The sequence below is a fragment of the Talpa europaea genome (assembly GCF_964194135.1).
Source record: "Talpa europaea genome assembly, chromosome: 9".
Lineage (NCBI taxonomy): Eukaryota > Metazoa > Chordata > Mammalia > Eulipotyphla > Talpidae > Talpa > Talpa europaea.
Window position 1 is genome coordinate 92,223,408 of NC_140076.1, and position 24,402 is coordinate 92,247,809.

A 24,402-nucleotide genomic window follows, 5' to 3' on the forward strand; every position below is an offset into this window, starting at 1 on the left:
ATTGGTAACTAACACTGGGTGGTTTAATGCCATCTTGCCTGTCCATTGCATGGCGTTGAACAGTGGTCAACATGCACCACGGTGCCAGGCCCTCCTTCGCGGGTGGGCAGAGTGACTGAGGCTACCTGGGCAGCCCCTGATGGCCATTTTCTTCTTCCCTTTCCAGGCCCTCCAAACCACCACAGCCAGTCGACCCTGCGGCCCCCTCTGCCGCCGCCGCACAACCACACGCTTTCCCATCACCACTCGTCTGCCAACTCCCTCAACAGGAACTCGCTGACCAACCGGCGGAGTCAGATCCACGCCCCGGCTCCTGCCCCCAATGACCTGGCCACCACGCCAGAGTCAGTTCAGCTCCAGGACAGCTGGGTGCTAAACAGCAACGTGCCACTGGAGACCCGGTAAGTCCCCATTGGCCCCCAAGTGCAGCTCCCCACCCGGAGTCACCCAGGCCAAGCCCACCCAGTAGGACAGAAAATCTTGGCATGAATAATGGGACAAATGGACCACCCCTGGTTGTTCCCTGGGTAATTTGACCCTGCATGGTGTGTGCACAGGTATTTCTTTGTTCACATGTGTCTCCTTTTAATGCTTGTTTACTCTCTTAGACAGCTCTGTGTACCCAACTAATAGAATTAGCATAACATATTTTTACTCAAAGGCTCATGGGAAACCTGCTTATAAGGGTATATTGACTGAAAGCTGCTGATAAATTATGCATTTGGCCTTTCTTGAAGTAATAAATGAAGACTCATTTGAAATTAAGTGTTTGGGGAGACCTTGAGAAACAATCCCTGATTGCCGACTGACAGAAGTATAATTTTAATTTATATTTCATCCAACATGCAGTCTCACTTTAATCCCTCCTGTACACACTAACAGCTTGATGCCTGAGGGGCAAACAATAATGCAGAAAAACAAATGCGAGAAAGGGGCAGCACTCCTGTTGGGAGGAAAAGTTTCTAGTAGATCCCCAGGTCTGGCTCTGCTTTGTTTTGCTGTTAGCTCTGTCCTTTTCTCCCTTTTGCATCCATTCTCCCCAACCAAGCCCTCCTAATGGGCCTGGAAGGAGGGATTCAGTGACATGATGGTGGATGGAGCATAGCTGGCAGCCATGACTGGTGGGTCAACTGGATATTGGAACAACCTCATGGTTCCATCCCCAGACACGATTATGATGTGTGTTTCCCAAAATCACCATGAAGAGTAAACACAGAAAGTGTCCAGTTCATATTAGCCCCTTAAAAAGTTCCCATTGTTTTTAAGCTTGAATAACTTAGGTTTGAGAAAAGACAGAACCAATCTGCAGTCTTTCTGGTAATGGCCAGTGGATTTTCTGCACACAGCTGGAAGCAATTTTGCAAGCTACAGCATTTTATGTGGTTCCTTATCTATCATATTTTTGTGTCTCTCATAAGATCTTGAATGTTAACGTGTTGAGCGCCGTTGCCTCTGTGTCGTCACTTCCAAATTTAATACATTTTATTTTATGACAACCAGAGGTTGTTTTTAACCAAGCCTATCATCTTTATCTCTAAGGCTTAAAATATGTAAAGCTAATAAGAATGCTATGCATATATTATGTATGTAATAGATATATTTAACATCAACATGTGCTGGTAACCCACTAAGAAATGGCTTGGCTGGAGGGTCTCCAGGCTAAAAGCTGACTGGCTCACCAGACTTGACTCAGAATATTGCCATGGTTGACGGAGGTCTTTAAGGTCTTTAATGGTCTCTTTCCTCCCTCTATTTCCGAGTTGTCATAGATTTTGTTGGGTACTAGTCAGCCTATTTTTCTGTCAGCAGACTATTGTTTGAAAGATCATTCTGACTGTAAAGACTCCTTAGAATGGACTAGATGAAGAAGGAGGAAGATAAAGGGAAGGTGGAAAGAGAACCACCACCACCATTAGCCACAAGGTTTTGTCATGTACGTTGTACATGCCCATCATTACTGATTTGCATGAACTATCTCATGCCAGCCTGGAAGAAACCCAGTAAGGCAGGAAGAAACCATTATTATCATCACTTTAAAAAATATGCAATCTAGATGTAGAGGGCAATAGTAATTTTCAAAATGGCTAGGGATTCAAAGAGATGGTAAGTTAGAGGGAACTGTGGTATTTCCTTCACACAGTATCAGGTAGGAGATGCCTGGTGGGTGGACAACCAACACCTACATGTATCGTCCTACTTGTTAAACTGGCAGGGTGAGATCCATCAGGTCTACTCTTCGAGAAGTCTTCCCTTAGAGATAAGAACACATACGCTGCAATAACATATCTATCTCCCAGCTTCTGATGTTATCCATTGGTTTTCCAGGGGATTTATTTTGAACAGCCATTTGAAATAGTTTCCTTTGACAAAGATGTGGTAGAGAGACCCAGCAAAGTCAAGCATATCCCCTTTGTTTCTCCTTAAGTAAACTCTCCCAGAACTTGCTTTCTGATCTGTAGAGTTATTCTGCAGATCATGAGGATATCTGGCATTTCTCCAAGGAATAGAACTTCTCAGTGGTGCTTGTGGAGGAGGCAAGTTAAAGACAAAGTCTGGGGAGTAGAGAGGATTGCCAAAACCCTGAAGCCTATCAAGAGGTATAAAACAAGCAAGAACAATATCTGGATATTGTTCTTGAAGAATTAGAAGCCAGAATCAGAAAATATAAGCTCCTATTACCAAAGTCAAACACAAACATTTGAAACTTCATTCCTGCAACCTGAGCATCAATGACTTGGATGGCCAACTGATCTCATGTATGAAAGTTTCCATAGTAATCAAGAGAATTGGGTTTTATGTTTCTCATTTAAATATTACTTATTCAGTCTCTTGTAGCAAATACTTGCTGGGCCTCTCATGTATGCCAAACACTATGTTAAGTACTGGGGAGATACTGATTAAAACGTGTATCCTGCCCAGAATCTCACACAATGTAAAGGAGGAAATAAGTACATAAAAGATAATGCAGATATACCATTATAAAAGTGTAAAAGTTACAGTGATTCAAAAGTGAAAGAAGTGTTGACTTCTCCCATGATGATTGGGAAAATCTTCACAGATTTTCCTTCATGAGCTGGATTTGGAAGGATAAGTGAACATCTACTTTGTAGATAAGGGGTAGGGAGGAGTCAAAGATGATAGAATCTTATTTGTTCCCATTTCACAATGGTGTTCAGATAGCACAGGACACTGTAAAAATTAATTTGTCTGCTCATTCAAATGCTATGATATTGCAAGTTTCATGGTGTCATTTTCTTACACCAAGAGAAAACATATATAGGTACAGGAGCTCTTCTTTTAGGCACATGAAGTCATACTAAGATCCTGAGTGGATTCTTGGACCCAATTCCAATGTGGATGTCAGTATATGTGGAGGCTACCCCACACACCAAAAAGCAGTTCTTAGACACTGGCAGGTTGTTCAAAAGCTCACCTCAGTTCTGACACCATTGACCCAGGGACCAGGTTTCCATCCTACAAATCCCTCCCTACTTCCAGTACCAATTAGAGGCCCAGGCTATTGCCTGTCCTTCTGACCAACTGTCTGTAAATCAGAGGTTCTCAAATCCCCTCCTTGGGTTCATTAATTTGCTATAATGTCTCCCAGAACTCGGAGAAACATTTTACTTAGTGGATTAGTGGTTTCTTAGAAAAGGATATAACTCAGGAACAGCCAGATGGAACAACCTACCTAGGGAAGGAATGAGGGAAAGACACAGAGCATCCATGCCCCCTCTCCAGGCTCGCCACTCTCCCCAAGCCTCCACATGTTTATCAACTTGGAAGCTCACCAAACCCCATCCTTTTGACTTTTTATGGAGGCTTCATTCCATAGACATAATTGATAAATGTATCGGCCATTGGCAGCTGAGCTCAGTCTTCAGCCTCTCCACTATCCTTAGAGGTGGAGACAGGGGCTGGAAGTTCCAATCTTTGAATTGCAGGGTTGGCTCCACTGGCAGCCAGCCCCAACTCTCAGGTGTTTCCCAAAAGTCTCCTCATTAATATAAGAGACACCTTTATTACTCTCAACACTAGGGAAATTCCAAGGTTCTTGGCAGCTGTGAGTCAGCAACTGTGGACCAAATGTAATATATTCGGGTCATCTGAATAACCACCTGTATGTTTTGTGTCAGTCACAATATCACAGATTCCCATTCCTGTTTTTCATACCAAATAATTAACCACACCCAGGAGAGAGAATCACTGAAGGCAAGACATTCTGGAGGCTGATTGTAGTATAGTCATCAATTTTGAAAATGCAATGGAAATTTACAGTTTCACCACCTCTAGTCTCATTAATACAGACTTCTGGGGTGTGACAGAAGAATTTCCTAACTCTGGGAGGTGAGGAGCAGGCATTCCCCCAGGCTCTAAGGCAAGTCCAGTCCTTTTCTTCAGACCAATGAGGAACAAGCCCTCACCTCGCTACACTGCCTTTTCAGTCTTCCCATCAGTTGTAATGAGGCATGTTAGATCTACTGTGGATGATGCTTTTTCCATTTTTTCCCCAGATGACAGGTAGAATTAGAGGTACCTATTAAGGAGGCAGGTCCAGAAAATAGTACTGTGCAAATTTGGAGCTTAACAAAAGACTAAAAAGCATGTAAGAAAAGTTCTGTACCAGTGTTAAACATATAAAAAAAGGCAGACAAATTCCTACTGTCCAAGTAGTCAGTTTATGCATAAACCATAATATAATCCAAGAAAGGGCAAACCTGGGGCAGAGGGAAAGTCACAGCAGTCTCTGCTATCTTTTCTAATCAGTGTGTAATAAAATCACACTGCCCACCATCTTTCTCTCAGCCCATTCTCAGCAGATCTTAGAACAAATTCATTTGCACTTGATAGAGTTGATATCACCTATCTACTCCTTTCTCTTCTGAGAGACACAAGGTCAGGAATCTTCCAGGCCATCTGCTTCTTTGAGAGTTTCTAAAGTCAGCTTCTTTTGTCTAAAACAGTAGGAAATAGCTGAGTGACAAAACCCAACTTCCCTTCCTTTCTGTGTTTTGCTGAAGCAAGCTCCTCTCTCTGAATGTATCTTGGCAGAAGGTCACCAAAGAGAATCCCTAAGCAGGACAAAACTTCCCTCTGAGTTTCCTTTTGCCATGAAATGCCAGAAGCCCTAATTTTAACAATCAAGATGCTTCGAGCTATCAACAAATTTGCAAGTTTTTAATTTTTTAAAAGGTCACTCATTATTCAGAGATGAGATACATATGAGAACCCACCATGTGCCAAGCACTGAGGATTCAGCAATGAAGGGAAAAGGCCTAGTCTTTGCCTTTAACAGAGATTCTTCCAGGCTGGATGTTGACAGAACTGAAACAGGAATTTGATGGATACTGTGATTTTGAGAAGTGTAGTCAACACATGTGAGGTATAAAGAAGCCAAGTCATGTGCAGTTGACACTAAAGCTGAGTCCTAAGGATAAGTGGGTATTAATAAGACTTAGAGAATATTCTAGATGCAAAAAACACAAAAACAATGACCCTTTGGAAGAAGCCACACTCAGATCCCAGAAAGAAAAAGGAAGCTCGAAGGAGAGGTGAGGGCAGGATGGCACAAGGCTTTGGGCAGGTTGAACATTTTTGACTCCACCCCAAGAACAACAAAAAGTCATGGAAGCATTTTATACAGGAGAATAAAATAATAACCTCTATTGTTTGGGTTGTTTTTAATCATGGAAACTGCCATGGTGAACAGATCGGAGGATAGGGTAGAAAGAAGTCCAAGCAGACTTTAGGCTCAGTTTGGAGAATATTCTAATAGATGAGGTGAGTGAGGCTTTCATTAGGCTTCCCATAGCTGTCTGACTTTCTCCTACCAAATCGGCAAGAAAATGAGCAAATAGAGGAGAGGTTTATCTTGAAGGTAGAATCTGTAGGAATGAATGATTGCTAAAATGCAGAAAGGTTGTTTGTGGAGTTGTGAGTCGGGTACCAATGTCTTACTTAGGAGACTGGGTGGGTAGTGATGTCATTTACTAACGAAGGAACAGGTTTTGTGGCAGAAAACAGATACTCAGTTTTAGTCTATGATTTGGCAAGAAAATTAAGTGTGGCTATTATTGGCTAGAGTTGTTTGGTTCTGTAATAATACATGTAATACAGAAATTCATCCATTTACAAATAATAGCATATGTAGTGTATCCAGTGTTCTCAGCAATTGATTTTTCTCTTTAAAAAATGTGTCTCCAGAAACGGTGTTCAGTTCCATAGTTATTCTATATGATCTTATAGATCTGTGCATAGTAACTCTTCTTTATCAAATACTTTTTGCCCAGCACTTAGTTTTACTTACAGGTTTCCCCTGTTGCCTGAAAGTGGAGACTTCCAATTTGGTATGATTTGATAGAAATGCTCAAAAAATCCATACAAATTAATGGTAACAGCATTCCGGACCCAAAAAGTAACCTACCAAATCCTGACAAACAGGAGTGCTCTACTTTTAGATACTGATGACTCTTGTACATGATCCCATTTTATCCCTCTAACCCTTCTGTTGGATGTGTGATTTAAATAAACGGAAACTGAGGCTCGGGAAGATTAAGATATCTACCCATCTCAAACTAAGTGAATGACAGAGCTGGGATTTGAACCTGGTTCAACTTGACCCCAACCCCATGTTTTAACCATCTCATGATAGTGCCTTAGGGACTAAAAAACAAAACAAAACCATACTGGTCCTGATGGACAACAACCAGTTCACTTGCCTGGGCCATGGAGATGGTGAAGTTGATACATAATAAGTGACATAAGCCAAGAAACGATCAGTGTGATGAACTCCAGCCAGTTACTAGACATAGACTTAGTCATTGGCAAAATCATAAGCCATGCAAGATGGAGGGGCCCTTCTCTGCGGCTTTGCAGGTCTGGTGGGAACCCAGGATGGTAAATCTGAGTGGCAGCATGGATATGTAGGAGCTGATTTACAGAGGTTTAATGCTCTTCATACTATGAAATGTGAGAGCAAATTGACACTACAGAAATTAAATGTCCTGCTGCTATTTAAGCTCTGTGATTTGTACCAGTTTTATGTCTCAAACAGGGCTAGGCCAAGTGGGTAGAGAAAGTCAAGGGGTGTCACGGAGGACCATTTGGGCACACCTGAGTGTGGCCATTGTTTGTCTTAGCAGGAGGCCATGGCAAGTGCTCTGACACAGAACGGAGCATATTGGATTTGAGGAGTGGTGTCTGAGGGATATAATCTTGGCATCAGAATTTCAGGAAAAACATTTTCTGTCTCAAGATACAATAGTCTTGGCCTAATCTGGATGCTTCATTTGTGCCACTTATTTGGGAATGGAGACACGAGACCTTTAGTAAACAAGGTTTGCACGGAGAAGCGACGAGATTGTTGAAACATCCCCACCATACTGAGCGTGAAGACTATTCCAAACTTGTTCTCAGATTGATTTGTCTACCTAAGGATTCATTTTATGACAGAATCACTGACAAGCTTGATCTTGAGAATATTAAGCCAAGGTAACCTGTTTGCTTTTTTTTTCCCCCATGTTTTTGAGTGAGCTTTAAAACTAGAATTCATTTTGGGTGAAACAAATGCATGCAAGCACCTTTCAAATCAATAGGCAGCTTGATCTCTCCATATTGCAAAACATTATGCCCCCTCTAAATTCTCATCAGAGGCAACATGGAAATTAATGAGACCTTTAGGTTAGCCTTTCAAGCCCAGCCTTATTTTATAGCTTTACCTTGCCTTTTTGACACTATGATCCCGCCTGGCCACCAGCAGCATTTCACGTTGCAGTGCACTTTAATTTTGTGGTTTTCTTAGTCTTCCTTGGAAACTGGCAGCTTATTAATCTCAATAACTGAGTTGCTCAGTAGGCAAGCTCTCCAATGAGAAACCAGGCTGTGTCCCCTCCCTCACACACCTCTCTCTCCCTCTCTCCCTCCTTCTCCCTCCCTCTCCCCCCCACCCCCACCATGGAGACAAGGGGTTGGTTGTTAGAGAGACCAGGGAGGTAGTAGAGTGAAAACCAGTTAGGGCACCCCCTACCCCACATCACTTTCTGACAGTTGACAGGAAAATAAAAGATAGCCTAGTTCATTACACTGCTCTGCAATTTATGGCTTGTAGTCTTAAACACACTCAAACCCATTAATAAGAAAATAAATAAAATGTTGTGGCACATGTGCAAATTACAAGGTGCATTAAGAAAGAAACAAACATTACATCTTATTTAAGGCCAGCCTGCTCCTGGCACGGTTTGCCAATTTGGACACATCCTTGAAGGTGGTGGTATCCACGGAAAAACTGTGCTTTTTAAATTTAGCTCCCACTTTAAAAGTAAAGCTCTGTTAAGTTGATTAAAGCTTCGGGGACATGATCTTCTCCCTTGCAAGTTACCACAGCTGAGCCTCTAGGTAGAAAGAACTTTAAAAAAAAGTCTTGATCCCTCAGCAGCCTGGATGGTCAGGACCCAGTTACGGACTGAGGCCACCTGGTGGTCATAGCTTGTAAGCACAAGGCTCTACCCTCAGTCTGTAAATGTTGGAAGATCCTTGGGTTAAGTTCACAGCTGAAAAAAACCAAATATTTCCATCTCTGTGTGTGCTCCTTCACCCATTCAGCTAATATCAGCTGTCATTCCCTTGGGGCATTTCCTGAAGCCTTCCCAAAGGATCTTTTATCTGGCTCAGACAGGGAGAGACTTGATGAAGCAAGTCCTTTTCTAATTCAGGCTCCCCAAGGATCCTTTCCTTTCCACAGAAGCCAGATAAGGCAGCGTATGCGGTTCTCCCAGGCAGGGGAAGTAGGTCTGCAACTTTTCTGAAGCTTCCTTTGATTTATGAGTCTCAGCCTGGCTAGCCTCTGCAGGCTGGGATCTTGTGTCCCAGAATTCAGTCTATCACGAGGCCCTCAACTAGTTCCCTCAGGTGGGGCTGCATCCTTGAGATGACAGAGGAGTGCTCAGGAAACTTGTACTCAGATAGTGTTTTCCCTCCAAAACCCACCACTCACTCACAGGCTCTGCTCTGAGTCTTGTTCGCAAATACTGCTTTACGGAGGTCACAGCAATGCTAAAAAACAACACAAAGGTTTGCCCCCAAATTAATGTGGACTGAACCCCCCTCTCTAAAAATCAAGTCTCACTTAGAATAACTTAGAGAAATCAGCATGTGCTTCCAATTTCTGTCACTGCTATTTTAACAGTGAGTGCCTTATATTTGACAAGAGAAGGAGTAACACTGCCATTTGCTAGGTTGTTGGAAATTGTATTTCAGTGTTAAAGTTTCAGTTGGTTACAAGTATCCTGAGTCTATTCCCAACAGTTAGTCCTCCTGTAAAGATGTTGCACACCCATGCAATGATAATGAATAGCATTTTTAAAAAAAATAATTTCAAGAAATGGTTTAAAAAATCTGCTCTGATGTAAAGTGAAAAATGTCACTCTTCTTACATGGGTATGTGTTTAGATAAGAATTAAAAATGGTAAAACTTAATCTTCATGACTTTTCCATCCCTAGCAACCTAGATCCTCTCTACAGCCCTGGGGAACATCAGAGAAGGCATGGGTGCTATGAGGCCCATTGAAGCCTTTTGTGGGATCCTTGGGAAATATACCCCACCCTGCTCCCCAGCCTCACCAAGTCAATACAATGAGATAATGAATGTCAATGAATGTGGTCCTCCAGGGATGAGCAGCTTCTGAGTACACAGGTTTTGTGAGTGTCTGCTACTACTGGGTTTAGGTCCTTCTCTCTCTGGAGGGTGGTGGCCTGCAGCCTACTGCTTCTCCACGTCAGGATCCATGAGGAGAGAGACTGTGGTTGTGCAAAATCTTTTTCACTTCCTAGAATTACCTGAACTTTGTTTTCTGTGTTTTTAGATGTCTCCCAAAATGCCTGCCTTGTGCCAAGTATTGTATCAGGCATTGTACATGATGTTATCAGATTTGAACCTCTGGGAGGATAGATTTTATTGTTTCCTTTGGACACGTCAAGAAGATGAGAATTGGGGTGATGAAGGAGTAAGAATAGAATCAAGGTCCAAACAGAATTGGACTCAAGGACTCTGCCATTAGGAATCTGTCTCCCAGCCTTGATTGGCTCTGTGTCCAGCACCATTCTTAAGCAGGCATCTTTTTCTGAGATCTTGGTGGGGAGTATAGGCTATGTTCTCCTGCTTCAGAACCAGGAGAAAAAGGATTTTTCTTCCTGCTGTTTCTATACTTCCTTGGTGGACTTTCACTGGATCCAACTAGAGTCGCATCCCCACAATGGGACCCAATCCCAAAGGCCTGGAGACCTGACCATGTTGATTGGCTGGACCTGGGTCACATGCCCATGTGGCATCCAATAGCAGGGAATCAGGGAGGGGCCCTAGCCCTACATGGTGATGTTTGGAGACCAGAAACTGGAGATGTGGCCAGCCAAACAAAACACAAACTGAAAACAATGATAAACTCAGGTCCAGTTCAATGCTCGTTTTGTCCCAGCTCAGCTGACTCCTCTTATTGCTTGATTATGGTTTTCTCCTCTGGGCACACTCAGTGCTGGCCAGGGTAGGGATTGGGGGGATTTCAGGACACTGGGTTATCTTGCTTTTCTGGGCACAGGAGGGGGTTTGTAGCTGATTCCAATATGAAGTAGAAAGAATAAGTTCCACTGATTAATTCCATCCCCTTCTGATTCATCGCCTTCTCTGGTTCACTTCTCAAATATCCCACGACTTTACCTTTGAGTTCACTGTGGCCACTTAATGCATTTTAACTTTTATTAGTCTCCTGATGTCTCTGTTAAGCTATCATCTTCTTTACTGCAAAAGTGCTTGGATTCCACATTTTCTAATTAAAACACGCTCATTTATTGTCTTACTAACCAGCGCTCTTTACGAGGGCTCATGATGAGAAAGTTAACTCAGAACAACTCAATGCATTTCCCATCTCCTGAAAATGGCTGGAGAAGCAGTTTTACTTCTATAAAGTTGAATTACTTTGGATAATTTTTGGTTTTGCTTTTTTTAATAAGCCATGAGCGGGAAACATCAACATTCATGTGCCAAGGTCCTGTCCTCACTGATGTGCTCTTTCCTCTTTGAGGAAACATCTGAAATGGGACACTTTGCAGAGATCAGGCAAATCCATAATGAAGCATGATCTAGATAGCATGGGGTCAGATTTAGGAATTAAACAAGTTTGGTCCTAAGAGGCTACCAGCCCTGATGGCAATAATGATGCCCTTTGTGATCTATCATCCTGTGATTTCAGCTGATGGTACTAGGAGTAGTAAAGCTCAGTGCATTGGGGAAAAAGGAAGCGCACACTCATATTCAACCCATTCAGGGTTTCTCTATAATAGGGTGCCTGACCTTGGTGTGGGTGTGAGAACAAGGTGGGAAGGGCATATTTAGTTTGAGTCTGGCTATCCTTTGCTTACTGAGTTTTTGCCATTGTTGGCTTTGTGTGGAAATACGAAAACAGTGTTAAGAGGGGTCCTCCTCATGTTCTGCCAGCACATTTCAAAGTCACATTACCTTTCAGTGTATGCAAAAGGGGGAAGTGTAGATAGAATTCTCAGCAGAGCTAAGCCTAAAGGCTATTTCAGGATAGGGTGTTCTCTGGAACGGGGGTAAAGAGGTGAGGGGAGGGGGAAAGGAGGAAGCAGCCAGGGTGTGGTAATGAGCACACAGAAGAGAGTACATGCTGGGCCTCCCCGGTGGCACAGTAGTTGAGCGCTGGGCTGTGAAGCTGCCCGCAGCTTCTACAGCGCCAGTTTGATCCCCAGCCACAGGCGTGGGTCCCACATGGTGTGCAGTCCTCTCCTGCCACCCACTGCTCCCCTCAGCAGTGTATTTTGTCAGTCTGCCTGTTCTGCTCCCCTCTCTGGCTCTGGTGAATCCTCTCATCCTCCTGCACTTCTGACTGTATCCAGTGCTTGTATAAATAAATAAATAAATCTTAAAAAAAAAAAAGAGTACATGCTATTTTATGGGAGCTTGGTCCCTTGTTTCTGACCACTCCATCAGAAGGCAGACAAGGAGAAATCAAGGTCAACATGGTTCAGATTAACCTCATGGTTTATGAGAAAGGAGAATCATTTAAGAAAATATTTGGCAGTACAGAGGCAGAACTATAAAACTGGAACCCACATAAAGGTCACTGAGGGTGGTCAGTGCCTGTTTTGCAGATGAGGAGAGTTGGACCCAGAAGAGTCATCAAGGCCCCCCACTTTGAATCTCCAAGCCGGGGTGAAGACTGGTCTCTGGCCCAACTTACCTCACTGCACTGTGATGTTTCCTGCCTGGTTAGATGCACATTTATCCTGCACAAAATCTTTAGCTCCATTTCCTTCTGTGAAAGAGTGGTCCAGAATTTAAGACAAAGAATTTGAGCATATATTGCAGTCACAGATTTGGTCTTTCCAGTGACTTCATTATAAAGTTTCTTCATCCTCTCGGTAAAAATACTGAATGCTTACTAAGTAGAAAGTAATATCTCCTACCCCTCCAGTCTTATTTTCAAGGAAGAATTATTATTTTTGGCTTCCCAAAATGTTTGTGATGTCTAGGCATTTTTTTAAGTTTAATATAAATGGGATCATATTATACATATTATACATTTGGCAACTTCCTTTTTCAACTTCACGAAATACTGTGGAAATCATTTCAGATAATTTCATGTGGACCTACCTCATTCTTTATTAAAGTCTGTGTACTACTCCGTCACGCCATAATTTATTTAACCAGCCTCTTCTTGATGGACATTTAGATTGCTTCCAGGTTTCTGCTACTACAAACAAAATAGTAATGAAGAGTCTTGTGTAATATCTTTCTTGGCATACTTACATGATTTTATTCAAAAGTTAAATTCCTGGATGTGAGATGACTCAAAGGGTATGTATAATGTGCATTTTGAATTTTGATAGATGGCGTCACATTATGCCCATCACAATTCAAATGTGACAGTCTCTCCTTACCCCTCCTTTGCAATGGCCTCAATTTCTTTTATGGGTTTGTAGAGCCCAGAAGTGTACAGTGTTGGATTTTCTATATACTGTTAAAAGCATCTTCTTTTTCAAGGAATTATATACCAAACAATATTCAAATACTTCAGAAATGTGCTATGCTCCTTCCATGCCATGAGAGGGAGAAGCATAGCTAGGGGGGAAATTTGACTTACTCACTTCCCTTGGTTCTACCTGGAGGGTCCTTTCTCTTTATGCCCGATCGCTGCCGCAGTATGCCCTACGTGATCAAGACACCTAACCTCTGCTGCTTTTGTTTTCTCATTTATAATTTGTCGAGGTTTAAAGTTGCCTCCACTCCCCATCTACCTTGCCTCTATCTACCTAACGGGGATATTCTAAGAATGGCTAAGATGACTTCGTCAAGTCTCTGAATTCCCAAGAGAAATGCCTGGCACAGCAGTATTATTGTTCTGACTGTTATGATCAAGGGCTGGAAAATCCAGCGAGAAAGACAGCCTCCTTTGTGAAATAGAAGTGTGAGGGCCTTGTCGATAAGAGCCCCCCAGGCCAAATATACAGTGTCTCTTCATCTGCAACTCTGATTTTACACTAAACAAGGCTTTGGGTATTTCCCACTCACGTCAGCAATCCCCTTCCCAGCTGCATCCCCAGGCTTCGGCTGCAGTCAGCCAGTGTGGATGGAGGGGCGGCAGTCAGGGCTGTTCTTGGGCAAGGCATTGAGGGCACAGGGCAGAAAAGACGTGGCCCTTTGGCCCTGGAAGTACAGTGTCCTGGGAGAAAAGCAGCTGAGCAGATCATTTATATTAGCACAGAGCCTGGGAAGATGAGCATAAACTCAGGGAACTCTGCAGAAATCTGGGGTGGTAGTGTCCATCCATGTCTACCTGCCCAGGGGAGCCCGGATGGTAGGGGTGGCATCTCCATTCTGTTTGCATGGCAGGATGAGCATTATGCCATCCAGAGGGCATTTGAGGCAAAGGTGAAAGCACAGGGAAAGGAGAGAAAAGCAACAATGTAAGCATTTGGTGCCCCCTGGGCTGGGCTTCGGAAGACAGTGTTGGGAGATCTCATGACCCATTTCAGGGGTACCATTGAGGCCCAAACACACACAGCAAATAGTTTGTTCTGTGTGGGATGGAGAGCCTGCGACAGGATTTGTGCAGCACAGGTGTGCTGTGAGGTAGAGGGACACACTAGAAAGAAAGAGCTAGAAGTTCTCATTGCCATTAAACAAAGGATCCCACATTGAAGAAAGGAAAGAAGAAGGGCAGCAGGGATGGAAAGAAGGATAGGGGGACTAGCAGGAAAAAGGTGTGCACTTAAAGCAGGCAGTCTCTGGGATACATATGCCATTCTGTCCATAATAGCGAAGCCAACTCACCGCGGGCCTAGGTTGTGTCAGGTGTGTGCTGGCTGCTCGTGTGACCCCCTCACATGCTCCCTATGAGGTATTTTCACCCTGTTCCTATAAGGAAAGTGATATTCAACAATATCAACTGATTTGCCCCACAGTGCATGGGTTACAGGTGGGCAACCAAATAATGCCCCCCACCTTCTGCCAACAGTTTACCCACTACCCACTGTCCTGTCCAGCCTCCTGGAATCAGCAGGAGCTGTGCCAACCCAACCATGACCCTGACCTCAACCTTTCTCTTTCTTCAATCCTGCACCCCCATAGACCAGTCCCCACAGCACTCACAGAGAGCAAACACTGCTTTGCATGTAACAACTTAATGTCTTGTCAAGCAAAAGCTAAGAGCCAGAAAGGACCCCAGTTCAAATCCAAGCTCTGAGATGTCAACAAAGGCAGCCTCCCCAGCAAACTCCCCTTTAGGTTCTGTTTAATTATGCCACTTGCAAAGAAAATGCCTGAAGGCGGGCACCTGCCTTTTAGTGGAACATGCCACCTCCCTGTCAGGCAGTTTTCAATTCACCAGGCCTGGGCATGTCCAACCTCATCTTCATCAAGACTTCCAAGATGGCAGTGACAAGCTTTTCGGGTACTTAAGGCAAACATGCATGACAGTTTTCCTTGACACTTGCATTTTTAAAAAGCCTTGCCTGGGGCCCTAGGAAACCCAACATTTAAGAAACCAGGGGCCTTTCAAGAAAGCCAAGCTTTCACAGCCTGCTTCTCTGGGATGCATTTTGTGACAGTGATGCTGCGGGATCTGCTGGAGAGACGTTAAGCACCCTGGCAATATTTATGTAATGCTAAGTGATGGCTGCTTTCATTAATGGCCTTTTTTGAAGACTGAAACGTATGGATCTGTTCTGTGCATTGTCAGTGGGTATGTGGCTGGCCTACAAACGCACTTCAGGGGCACACTTCTGCAAAGCACTTATTTCTGCGTGTCCACCAGATCTATGTAGGCAGGCAGATGTGTCACAGAGGTTGCTGTAAAGCTTAATTAATATCCCTGAAGAGCTCTTATATCATTTCATGAAGAGAGCTAAATAAGAAGAAAATATTGTACCTATGGATATTACATGTATAAAGAGATGAGGGTAAACACACTGATAGGTTGGATATTTGCTCATGCCTTAAAGGGTCGGATGTAAATTCAAATGGGAAAGTAAATTGTATTAAAGATAACCATCTTTTATTTGAGTGCTTAAAAAAAAAGCAACAGAGAGCCAAACTTCGATGCTAGAAATCTCTACACACTGTTGATGTGGGAGAAGCAAATCTGTCATCACAAACGTGTGGGTAGCAGGTTGTTTTGTTGTGTTTTGTATTCTTTCTCCTCTGCCAGTCCCTGCATCTGGGATTGCGTTGATGACTGAAGAATTGCTGCTAGCTATGCAGAAATTCAGATAAATCAGTTTTGTTTTCCTTTCTAGACCTTGAAGAAATCCCATAAATTACTTCATCTGTCCCTTCAAATTTTTAAGCATAGATATGACTCCATCTTCTCTTCCTTCCAGCAGATAGGTCTTGAGCACCTACAAGACTCTAGGAAATAACCATTACTAGGGGTTTCTTTTTGGTTTCTGATTTTTGTTTCTTTCTGGGCCTTACTGAGCTCATCCAGAAATAAAGGACAATAAATTATAATTTCACTTCTCAAAGGTATATATCATGAAACACCAGTTTTAAAACTGAGAAAGTGGTTATAAAATGTATGTGGTCTAATAAGTAAGCAAAATGACCAATGTTGTATAGAGAATATTGAGCTCTTTAGGAAATAGAAGATGTTTAAAGCTTGTGAAGATTTGTAATAATTTCCTCAAATATTTTTGACTCCCAAATATCATGAAACACTTCCCTTTTTATAAAACTGTCATGGATAGCTTTCCTACAGTATAAGTTCTCTCAGGCTCTCGCTAAATCTTCTTTCCTGAGAGCCTGTTGACTAGGACATGTCATATATTTTGTAAGGTAGGAAGTTTATTACTCTTTCTGCAATCACTGCTCCCTGGTTCTTGGGTGATGCTTCCTGTAATTCATTAATGGTTTTCAAAAACAAGGTCATGGCAAGGGAGGGATGCAAGGGGACGGGCAAACATATTTAGGGCCAAACAGAGTTCAAAATTTTCATTATTTTCTGCATTTAAAAAAATCAAAGTTTCCTGGGAAAATTTAACATAGAATTACCATATGACCCAGCAATTCCTCTCTGAGATAGAGCCCCCCAAATCTGAAAAACAGCTGATCAAGCAAATACTTGTACATAAATGTCCGGAGAAGTAGTATTCATAGCAACCAGAAGGTGGAAGTAATATAAATGTCCATTGCTAGTGAATGGATACCTAAAATGTGGTACATATACATAATGGAATAGTACTCAGCCATGAAAAGGAATAAGGTATGTATATATGCTACAGTAGAGATGAACTTGAAAACATTATTCCAAGTGAAAGAAGCCAACCATAAAAGATATGTGTTAGTTCATACATATATGAACTCATGAAATTCATATGTATGTATTTGTGAAATACATTCGTAGAAGCAGAAATAGAGGGAAAAACAAAGATAGAAATTAGTGCTTACCAGAGATGGGGGTGGCAGAACAGGAGAATGGGAGTTACTGCTTTATGGGTACTACAGGGTATTTTTTTGGAATGATGAAAATATTTTGGAACAAAATAGAGATAGTGCTTGTACAACCGTGTGAATGCACTAAATACCAAAAACTATTTTAAAATATGCTTTACAGTAGTTTATATGCTCAGTATGCTCTGAATTTCACCTCAATAAAAAATGAGAAATTAATTAAGGGGAAAAATAGCTGGAGAATCAGTGTGTCCCCTCAGTCTGAAAAGGCTACTGAAAGGGGAGACAAGATCATCAGACTGGAGCATCCATCTCTTGCTCCAGTTTTCTTTTTTTTTTTTAAGATTTATTTATTTATGCATACAAGAGCTGGGGTACAGACCAGAGGTGAGGGATGGTGAGAGGATTCACCAGAGACAGAGTGGGGAACAGAACAGGCAGACTGACTGAAATACACTGCTGAGGAGAGCAGCGGGCGAGCCAGGAGAGGTCTGCCATGCCATGTGGGTAGCTCCCTGGCTGGCTGGGGATCGAACTCATGCTGCAAAGGCTGCAGATTGCTTCATAGTGCGGTGCTTAACCCCTTGCACCATCAGGGAGGCCCTCTTGCTCCAGCTTGCTGCAAGAAAGATGAAAAAAAAAAAATCCTGTTCTCAAATCATCATTTGAAACGGCACTTGAGGAGGCACTCTGTAATTCTTCAACACATGGGATTTGATTAATCCTGGTAGATAGATTCAACCCTAGTATGTACTGTCTTAACATCTGGGAAATGGCCACCTGATCCCCATTTAGCATCGTGGTGAGCACCAGGCTTCAGGTTATCCTGAAGTCATTAAAGCATGATCTGGAAATAAAGTTCTATCAGGCAGGACTCCTTGGTTACAGAGGTGGGAAGAGATAAGGGTAAGGTAAATGTATTCTTCTCTGGGTGGTGGAGGATAAAAAGAGACTGAAACCATTCTCATCATATTCTTCCAAAAGTGATTTGGGAGAGAAAATGGACCAGGAAATCTCCACATTTGTAGGGATACCAAACCTATAAAGATAAACAGCTCTGTCATGGGCAGAGAAGTGATAGATAAGGAGCAAGTACATTTACCAAGTATTCTTCCAGATTTACAGGAAGATTATCTATGAACTCCCGGTTACAAACCAGAAACCAGCCCCAAGATTAGTGGAAACTGATACTGGAATATATGCAGCCATCTGGTTGCTGTGGAAAGAGAAGAGGGAAGACCTATAAGACACACCACATCGTTAGGTAAAATCTTAGATATTAATCAATGATGCATTTTTCAATGTCATTATGTCTTCCTAGGAGAAATAATAGATGTGATTATGGTCAGTCACCTCAAGAATGACCAAAAAGTTGAGGGGTTCAAATGTTCAAGAAAACAGGAAGGCTCTCACACAACTTGCTAAAATGCCTCCTCAGAATAGAAAATGACATTTTCTCAAAGGATTTAAAGAACTATGTGTATGCATAATGAAACAAGGTTTTGTTTAGTAGAAAAAAACTACTAGAAAGCCAGAGTGATGGGACTTTTTAAGAGGACACTACAGGATAGATAGAAGAGTTGCATCTGAGAACAGATGAAAACTTTTATATTCATCACTTCCTACAGGCAGTATAAAATAAACTTCAATTTCTGGATTGCATTAGACTTTTATTCATTTACTAAAAATTAAATACCAAACAGGTGATGGTATTCTTCCAGGGCCTGGGGACAGAGGGGTGAGCAGACAGTAGGCAAATAGAGAGTGAGATAGCTACCCAAAAGGATTAGTGTGAAAAGAATGAGAGGACTGGGATTTATATGACCCCCAATACTCCACCTCCCAAAAAACTAGTCCATGGACGTGAGGGTTTTCCAGAATGTAGTCTTGTGCAAAGAAAGGTAATAAAATTATGGGGTAGGAAAGGCTAAGAGAGGAAGCCATTCTGAGAAGACAAGCATTATGGGGAGACTTGCAGTACCTGAGAAGGACGAGCCACACAATCATCTGAGTTAAGAACTTTCCAGACTGGAAACATAATGTGAATACCCTGTGATAGGGAGAAGCTGAAGCTGGATCTCTTTTAGGGACAACAAAAAAGTGTGGTGGAAGTCTCAGGAATGAAGTGAGTGGAGGCAAGAAAAAGGAGGTGAGGTAGACCATCACGCTGTAACTTATCAGCCACAATGAGGAGTGGATTACTTGTAATATAAAGGAATTGGAACATTTTAAGCAAGAAATTAGTATTACTTGTATATGTAAAGGTTATTGGTCCCTATGTACAGAATGGATGTGGGAGCCACAGTAGAAACAGGGAGATTTTTAGAGTTTGCTGTATGTAGTAGGCCAGGTATGAGGTGATGTAGAGGTAGAAGCAGGAAGAAGAGGATGCATATGTGTTGGAGGCAGTGAGGAAATTGGTGATGTATTGGGTGTGAGGGAAGCACAGGAAACATAAAAGTCCCTCATGAGGTAGATGGCATGGTGCCCACCATGATGCCACCCTCCAGGGCTGGAGCATGCCTGTCCCCACAGTTGCTAGAAGCGTCGGCAACCAAGGGAACGCAACCAGTTCCCTCTGGAAGACTGAACTTCAGCTGAAGAGAGCCTTCTCTCTCAAGGTTATGCCCCTGGTGTCAGGCATATCAAGTGATCCATGAGAGGGTTTTAAGGCCCAACGCCTGGAACAACTCTGAAGAGCTTTCCTAGCCATAGCACCCCAAAGGACTGATCAAGGAGTCTTTGCAACAGCATCACAGTTCAGCTTCTCCCTCTGTCCAACCTACTCCCTTCACTCCCTCATAGGTGGTATTTCCAAAAGAACTTTCTAATAAACTTCCTACTTGCAGATTTCTTACTCAGAATCTGCTCTGCAAAACTACTAGGTGATGACTTCTTTAACCAATTGACAAAAGCCTGGAGAAGAAGGGCAGTTTGGAATAAAAACCAAGAACTATATTTTGGTCATGCTAAACTTGAGATATCTAAATTTATATAGATGTAGATAGAGTAATACGTGCACTATTGAGGGGAGGCTAGAATATTCTGGACAAAAATCAAAACCCTGTAAGCAGAGGTCAAAGAAGACAACCACAATATTTCATCAAAGAAGACCAGACTAAATTCCCCATGAGTCTACCAAGGCCATTTTTTTGAGACTGCTCCTAAATCAGCTTTATTTGCTCAAAGAGAAGATATAGTTTAAAACCCTTTAGGCTAAAATTCAGATACCTTTGCCTCAAAACCATGACATCAGTGTCACTATGCATGATGTAGTTTTCACCATACCTATTTTACCCTCCAGTCACCTTGGTTAGCATGCCAACCATACTTTCCTTTGACATCCTCCAAAATTTTGATCTTTCTTACCTCAGGACCTTTGCACATGCTGTTTTGTTAGTCTGGGTGATCTTTCCACCACTTCTTGCATGATCGGCTGCTTCTTACCCTCAATCCTCCCCATTTTGGTCATCACTACAGAAAGTCATTCTCTCTATCTTAGTCCCTGGTTTCCTTCTTGGCACATCTCACGATCTACAGTTACTTCATGTATGTGTTGTTGACTTGGACTGACTTTTTCTTATTTCATCTGTCCAATTATGATTCCATGTGAGAAGAACTCATCTTTGTATTCATCTGCTCACAAAACATTGGTTGCCTCATGAACTCATCTTTTAAATACTCTCTTCTTTGCAAGGACGAGAGGAAATACAGTCCATATAGGTTTTAAACAACTTCTTTGGTCAGTTTTCCAGAGTGTGAATATTCAAGCTATCTTCCAGTGCTTCCAGCAGTTCCATGATGAAGAACTTGTTAATATCCAAAATTTTAGGAGGCATCTGAAGCTCAGGGGTGTTACCTCCCTGCCCATGCAATTCTTGATGGAGGTGAGATTTGAGTCCAGATTGCAAGACTCCAAAACCTGTATATTTTCCATGATACCATAAATGCCTGTGTTCTTTCAGCAGGAATGTGTAAGTACCTACTTGCAACAGAGGTCACTAGGAAGCAAAAGATACAGGTCCTGCCTTTGAGAAACTTGTAATTTGAATGGGCAGACAAGACAAACACACGCAAAAAATGTAATAGTTTGAAGCAGAATATGATAAAGGGACATACCCTCAGGTTCCTTTCAGCTCGAAAATTCTTTGACTCTCTGAATAGCCCAGGCAATAACCATGATGGGAGAAATCATCCTGCCATTGATCGCATGTGATGGCATGCTTTCTTTCTTCATCTACCTCTGGCTGCCAGGGAACACGAACACAAGCCTATTTGGAAAAGCTGTCTCTACACTTCCCAATTACAGTGTATGGTGAATTCAAGGTCAAGTTCAAAGTTAAAGTCAGAAGTCTTTGTTTTTTTCCCTCTACTGTATCAAGATACTTACCAATTAACTTGAAAAGAGTCAACAAGTTAACAACTCCAGAGGAAAAAATGAAAAGATTCCTCATCTCATCCCAAAGATTCTGAGATGGTTTTGCTCTCAAAACACCAGGTTCCTTCACTGACCTCCAGAGATCTTGCCTGTCACACTGAGCTGCATGTCATTTCATGGGAGAAAAAAAGTTTTACCATGAAAAATGCAATGTTATATCACAGTGTGACACTATTTAAATATCAAGAGTCAAAGCTTCTATTTAAGAAACGGAAGGCAATAAATTGAGTTGCTAATTATTCCAGCTGTGAGTATTTTTGGTATGACTGCAAATCTTGAAGAGGGCAAAATAGAGGATTTTCCTGTTGTTCTCGGCATATGCAAATATAGTGACACTCCCCTATGATCCAAAAGATTCAGGGATCGGAAATCTTGAAAGCCTATGTTTCTGCTGATTCAAAAATGGTTTGAGTCTAAGATTAGGGAATCATGATATGTAATTGGTTTTTAATTCTACTAATTGGATTATTGGCTTCCTTTGCAAACTTAGGAACTAGTAATTTTTTTCAAAGCCACTGAAAAAGTTTTCTTTGAAAAGCAACAGTTCGGGCCTCCCTTGGAGGCACAGCGGTTGAGCGCTGGGCTGTGAAGCTTCCCACAGCCTCTGTAGTGCTGGTTCGATCCCCGGCCGCTGGTGAGGATCCCACATGGTGCGACAGACCTCTCCTGCCATGCCCGCTGCTCCCCTCATCAGTGTACTTCATCAGTCTGCCTGTTCTGTTCCCTGCTCTGGCTCTGGTGAATCCTCTCACCCTCCTCCACTTCTGACTGTACGCAGTGCTTGTATAAAAATAAATAAATAAATCTAGGAAGGAAGGAAGGAAGGAAGGCAACAGTTCACTTCTCAACCTGAGCATGAACTCCCAACTAGTAACATCCTTAATATCCCTTCCTTTCTAAATGAAATTATTTTTTGAAGTGTGGGGGCGTCTGCAATGCTACAGTTCTTTCAGCCAGTATCATAAATTGCTGGGCACTGAATGAGACACTGGACAAAGAGACTCAGTAAAAGTAAGACACGCACAACTCCTGCCTTTGAGCGAGGAGTGGCTTCAGTGACAGACTCTGCTCTCTGGGCATCAAACTCCCCATTAAGCATGTCATGTGAACAAGCTCACCTGATTCCCCTAAAAAGCCCCTGATGCAGGTGCCCACATTCACTTACTTTACTGGGAGGCCAAGTGACTCATCCAATGTCACAGGGAGGTTAAGTACAGAAGCCAGGATCTAAGTACTGGCTGTGCAAGTCCAGAATCTGCAAGCTTAAAAATGACCTCCTTGGTATTATCCTATTGGCTTCAAACATAATTAAAGTGATAATAGCACAGGAACATTTATATATAGGGGAAAAGACTGACTCTAAACATCAAATGTTTAGAGTCTGTCTCTCAAGAGTAGTCCAGGAGACTTTCCCCCCCTGTATTTTAAACTTATATGCTTGATTTTCTTCGAATGGGTACATTTCACATTTCCAACCAGGACAGTAAACTCAGAACATTTGAACATTATTAGTTTCCCTATTCAGGTTGAGCCAGGGCAGCACAGTATCAAATACCCCCTTTCTCCTTCTCGCCCATGCTTTTTCCTTCTCATTCTACTTCTCTCCATGCTTCCCTTTTTAATCCCCCCCAAATCCATGGAGTTTCTCCTCCACCACCAGCACATATTGGAGAGTAGAATAATGATGCCAGAAAGCGTGGTGGTTATTTAACCTCTCTCTAGCTAAATGTTTTATTATAACTCCTGAAAACCTAATTACAGTAACTTTACATGCTACAGTACCCTTTATGGGCTGCCTCTTTATTAAACTTACTCCTTTAGAGACAATAAACCTGATGCTTCAAAGGGCACGGCCAGGACCAGTAAAATGTGATGGAATCTGGCATTTTCTAGAACACACCTCATCTCCCTCACTGATCAGCACGCCCTGTTCTGGGAGCGTTTCTGCCTCTATCCTTTCTCTGACTTTTTATCAAATTTCAGCAACTGCATATATGAAATTAAAAGTCTTTTAGGGATTAATGGGCTGCAAATACCTGCACATTTATTTGCTGAGGAGGTCAATTTTCTCAGTAGAACAACAGACAACACCAGGTCTCCCTGATATCAGAACGGTATTGCATTTAGACCATGCTAGATTTCAAGAACATTCTCTGTGGACGACTTCATGAGCAAAGGAGCACACTTAGGCTCAGCCGTCTCTGCTTGCCCTGGTGCACTGTGATGAGATAGTGAGATAAGGTATGGGGAGTGGGTCCAGGGGAGGTGGGAACAAATAAAACTTGACCTTTGGACTGAAGGTGGTGCAGTTACATGTCTGCTACATTTCTGCTTTGAAGTCCTGCTGGGATGTCCCCCTGAGAATAAAGCCAAATCCATATAAAATGGAGACAATCTCTTGGGATCCCACCAGTGTCAAGCTGAAAAATGGTACTTGGTGTTAAGGGATTTTATGTATTTTTTCCTTGCCTTGGTAGAGTTTGAGGTTAATGATCAAATTTACTTGTGATTGACTTAGGAAAAAAAAGAGAGAAATCTTGTTGAGGCCTCAAGTAGTTTAACCAGCCACTACTTCTCAAAGCTTCTAAGAATAACAAAAAAGTTCACAGTATGTTGAATTGACGGGGTCCTACTTGCATGGTTTCTTGCATGAGTTTCTTGTTTGTTAGAGTTCTTTTTCAAATCTTCCATGGTTGTTTAATCAGAGAAAATGCATGCCCTTAATTTTCTAAGCCAATTTGAAGCAAAAGCCTGGTTTGTCAAGATTCTTGCATCAAATCTGTATCTTTGCTGTCATGAAAAGTGCATGGGAGACGAGCCGCAAGATGTGTTCTCCTGCTCAGGTTCACTATATGTGTCTCGTTCTTTCTCCTCTCCCTCCCACTGTGGTTTTCACTCCAGGTTTCCCCAACTCTCTCAAAGTGGAGCATTCATGAAACCTTGTCTGAGCCAAAATGGCATAAAACAAAGATACAATGACCATTAATTTATATGGAAAAAATCTGAG

At 42.3% G+C, this 24,402-nt stretch overlaps 1 protein-coding gene across 7 annotated transcripts in view; it reads left to right on the forward strand.

The window, feature by feature from the left end:
• TENM2 (teneurin transmembrane protein 2) overlaps positions 1-24,402 on the forward strand; it is a gene marked incomplete at its 5' end in the record, with an annotated part of 889,116 nt that overhangs the window by 621,119 nt on the left and 243,595 nt on the right. For all 7 annotated transcript variants that reach the window (XM_084243831.1, XM_084243832.1, XM_084243833.1 and 4 more), the window contains one exon: positions 167-401. In XM_084243831.1, the coding sequence (XP_084099957.1) occupies positions 167-401 (235 nt within the window). The remainder of the gene's footprint in view (positions 1-166; positions 402-24,402) is intronic.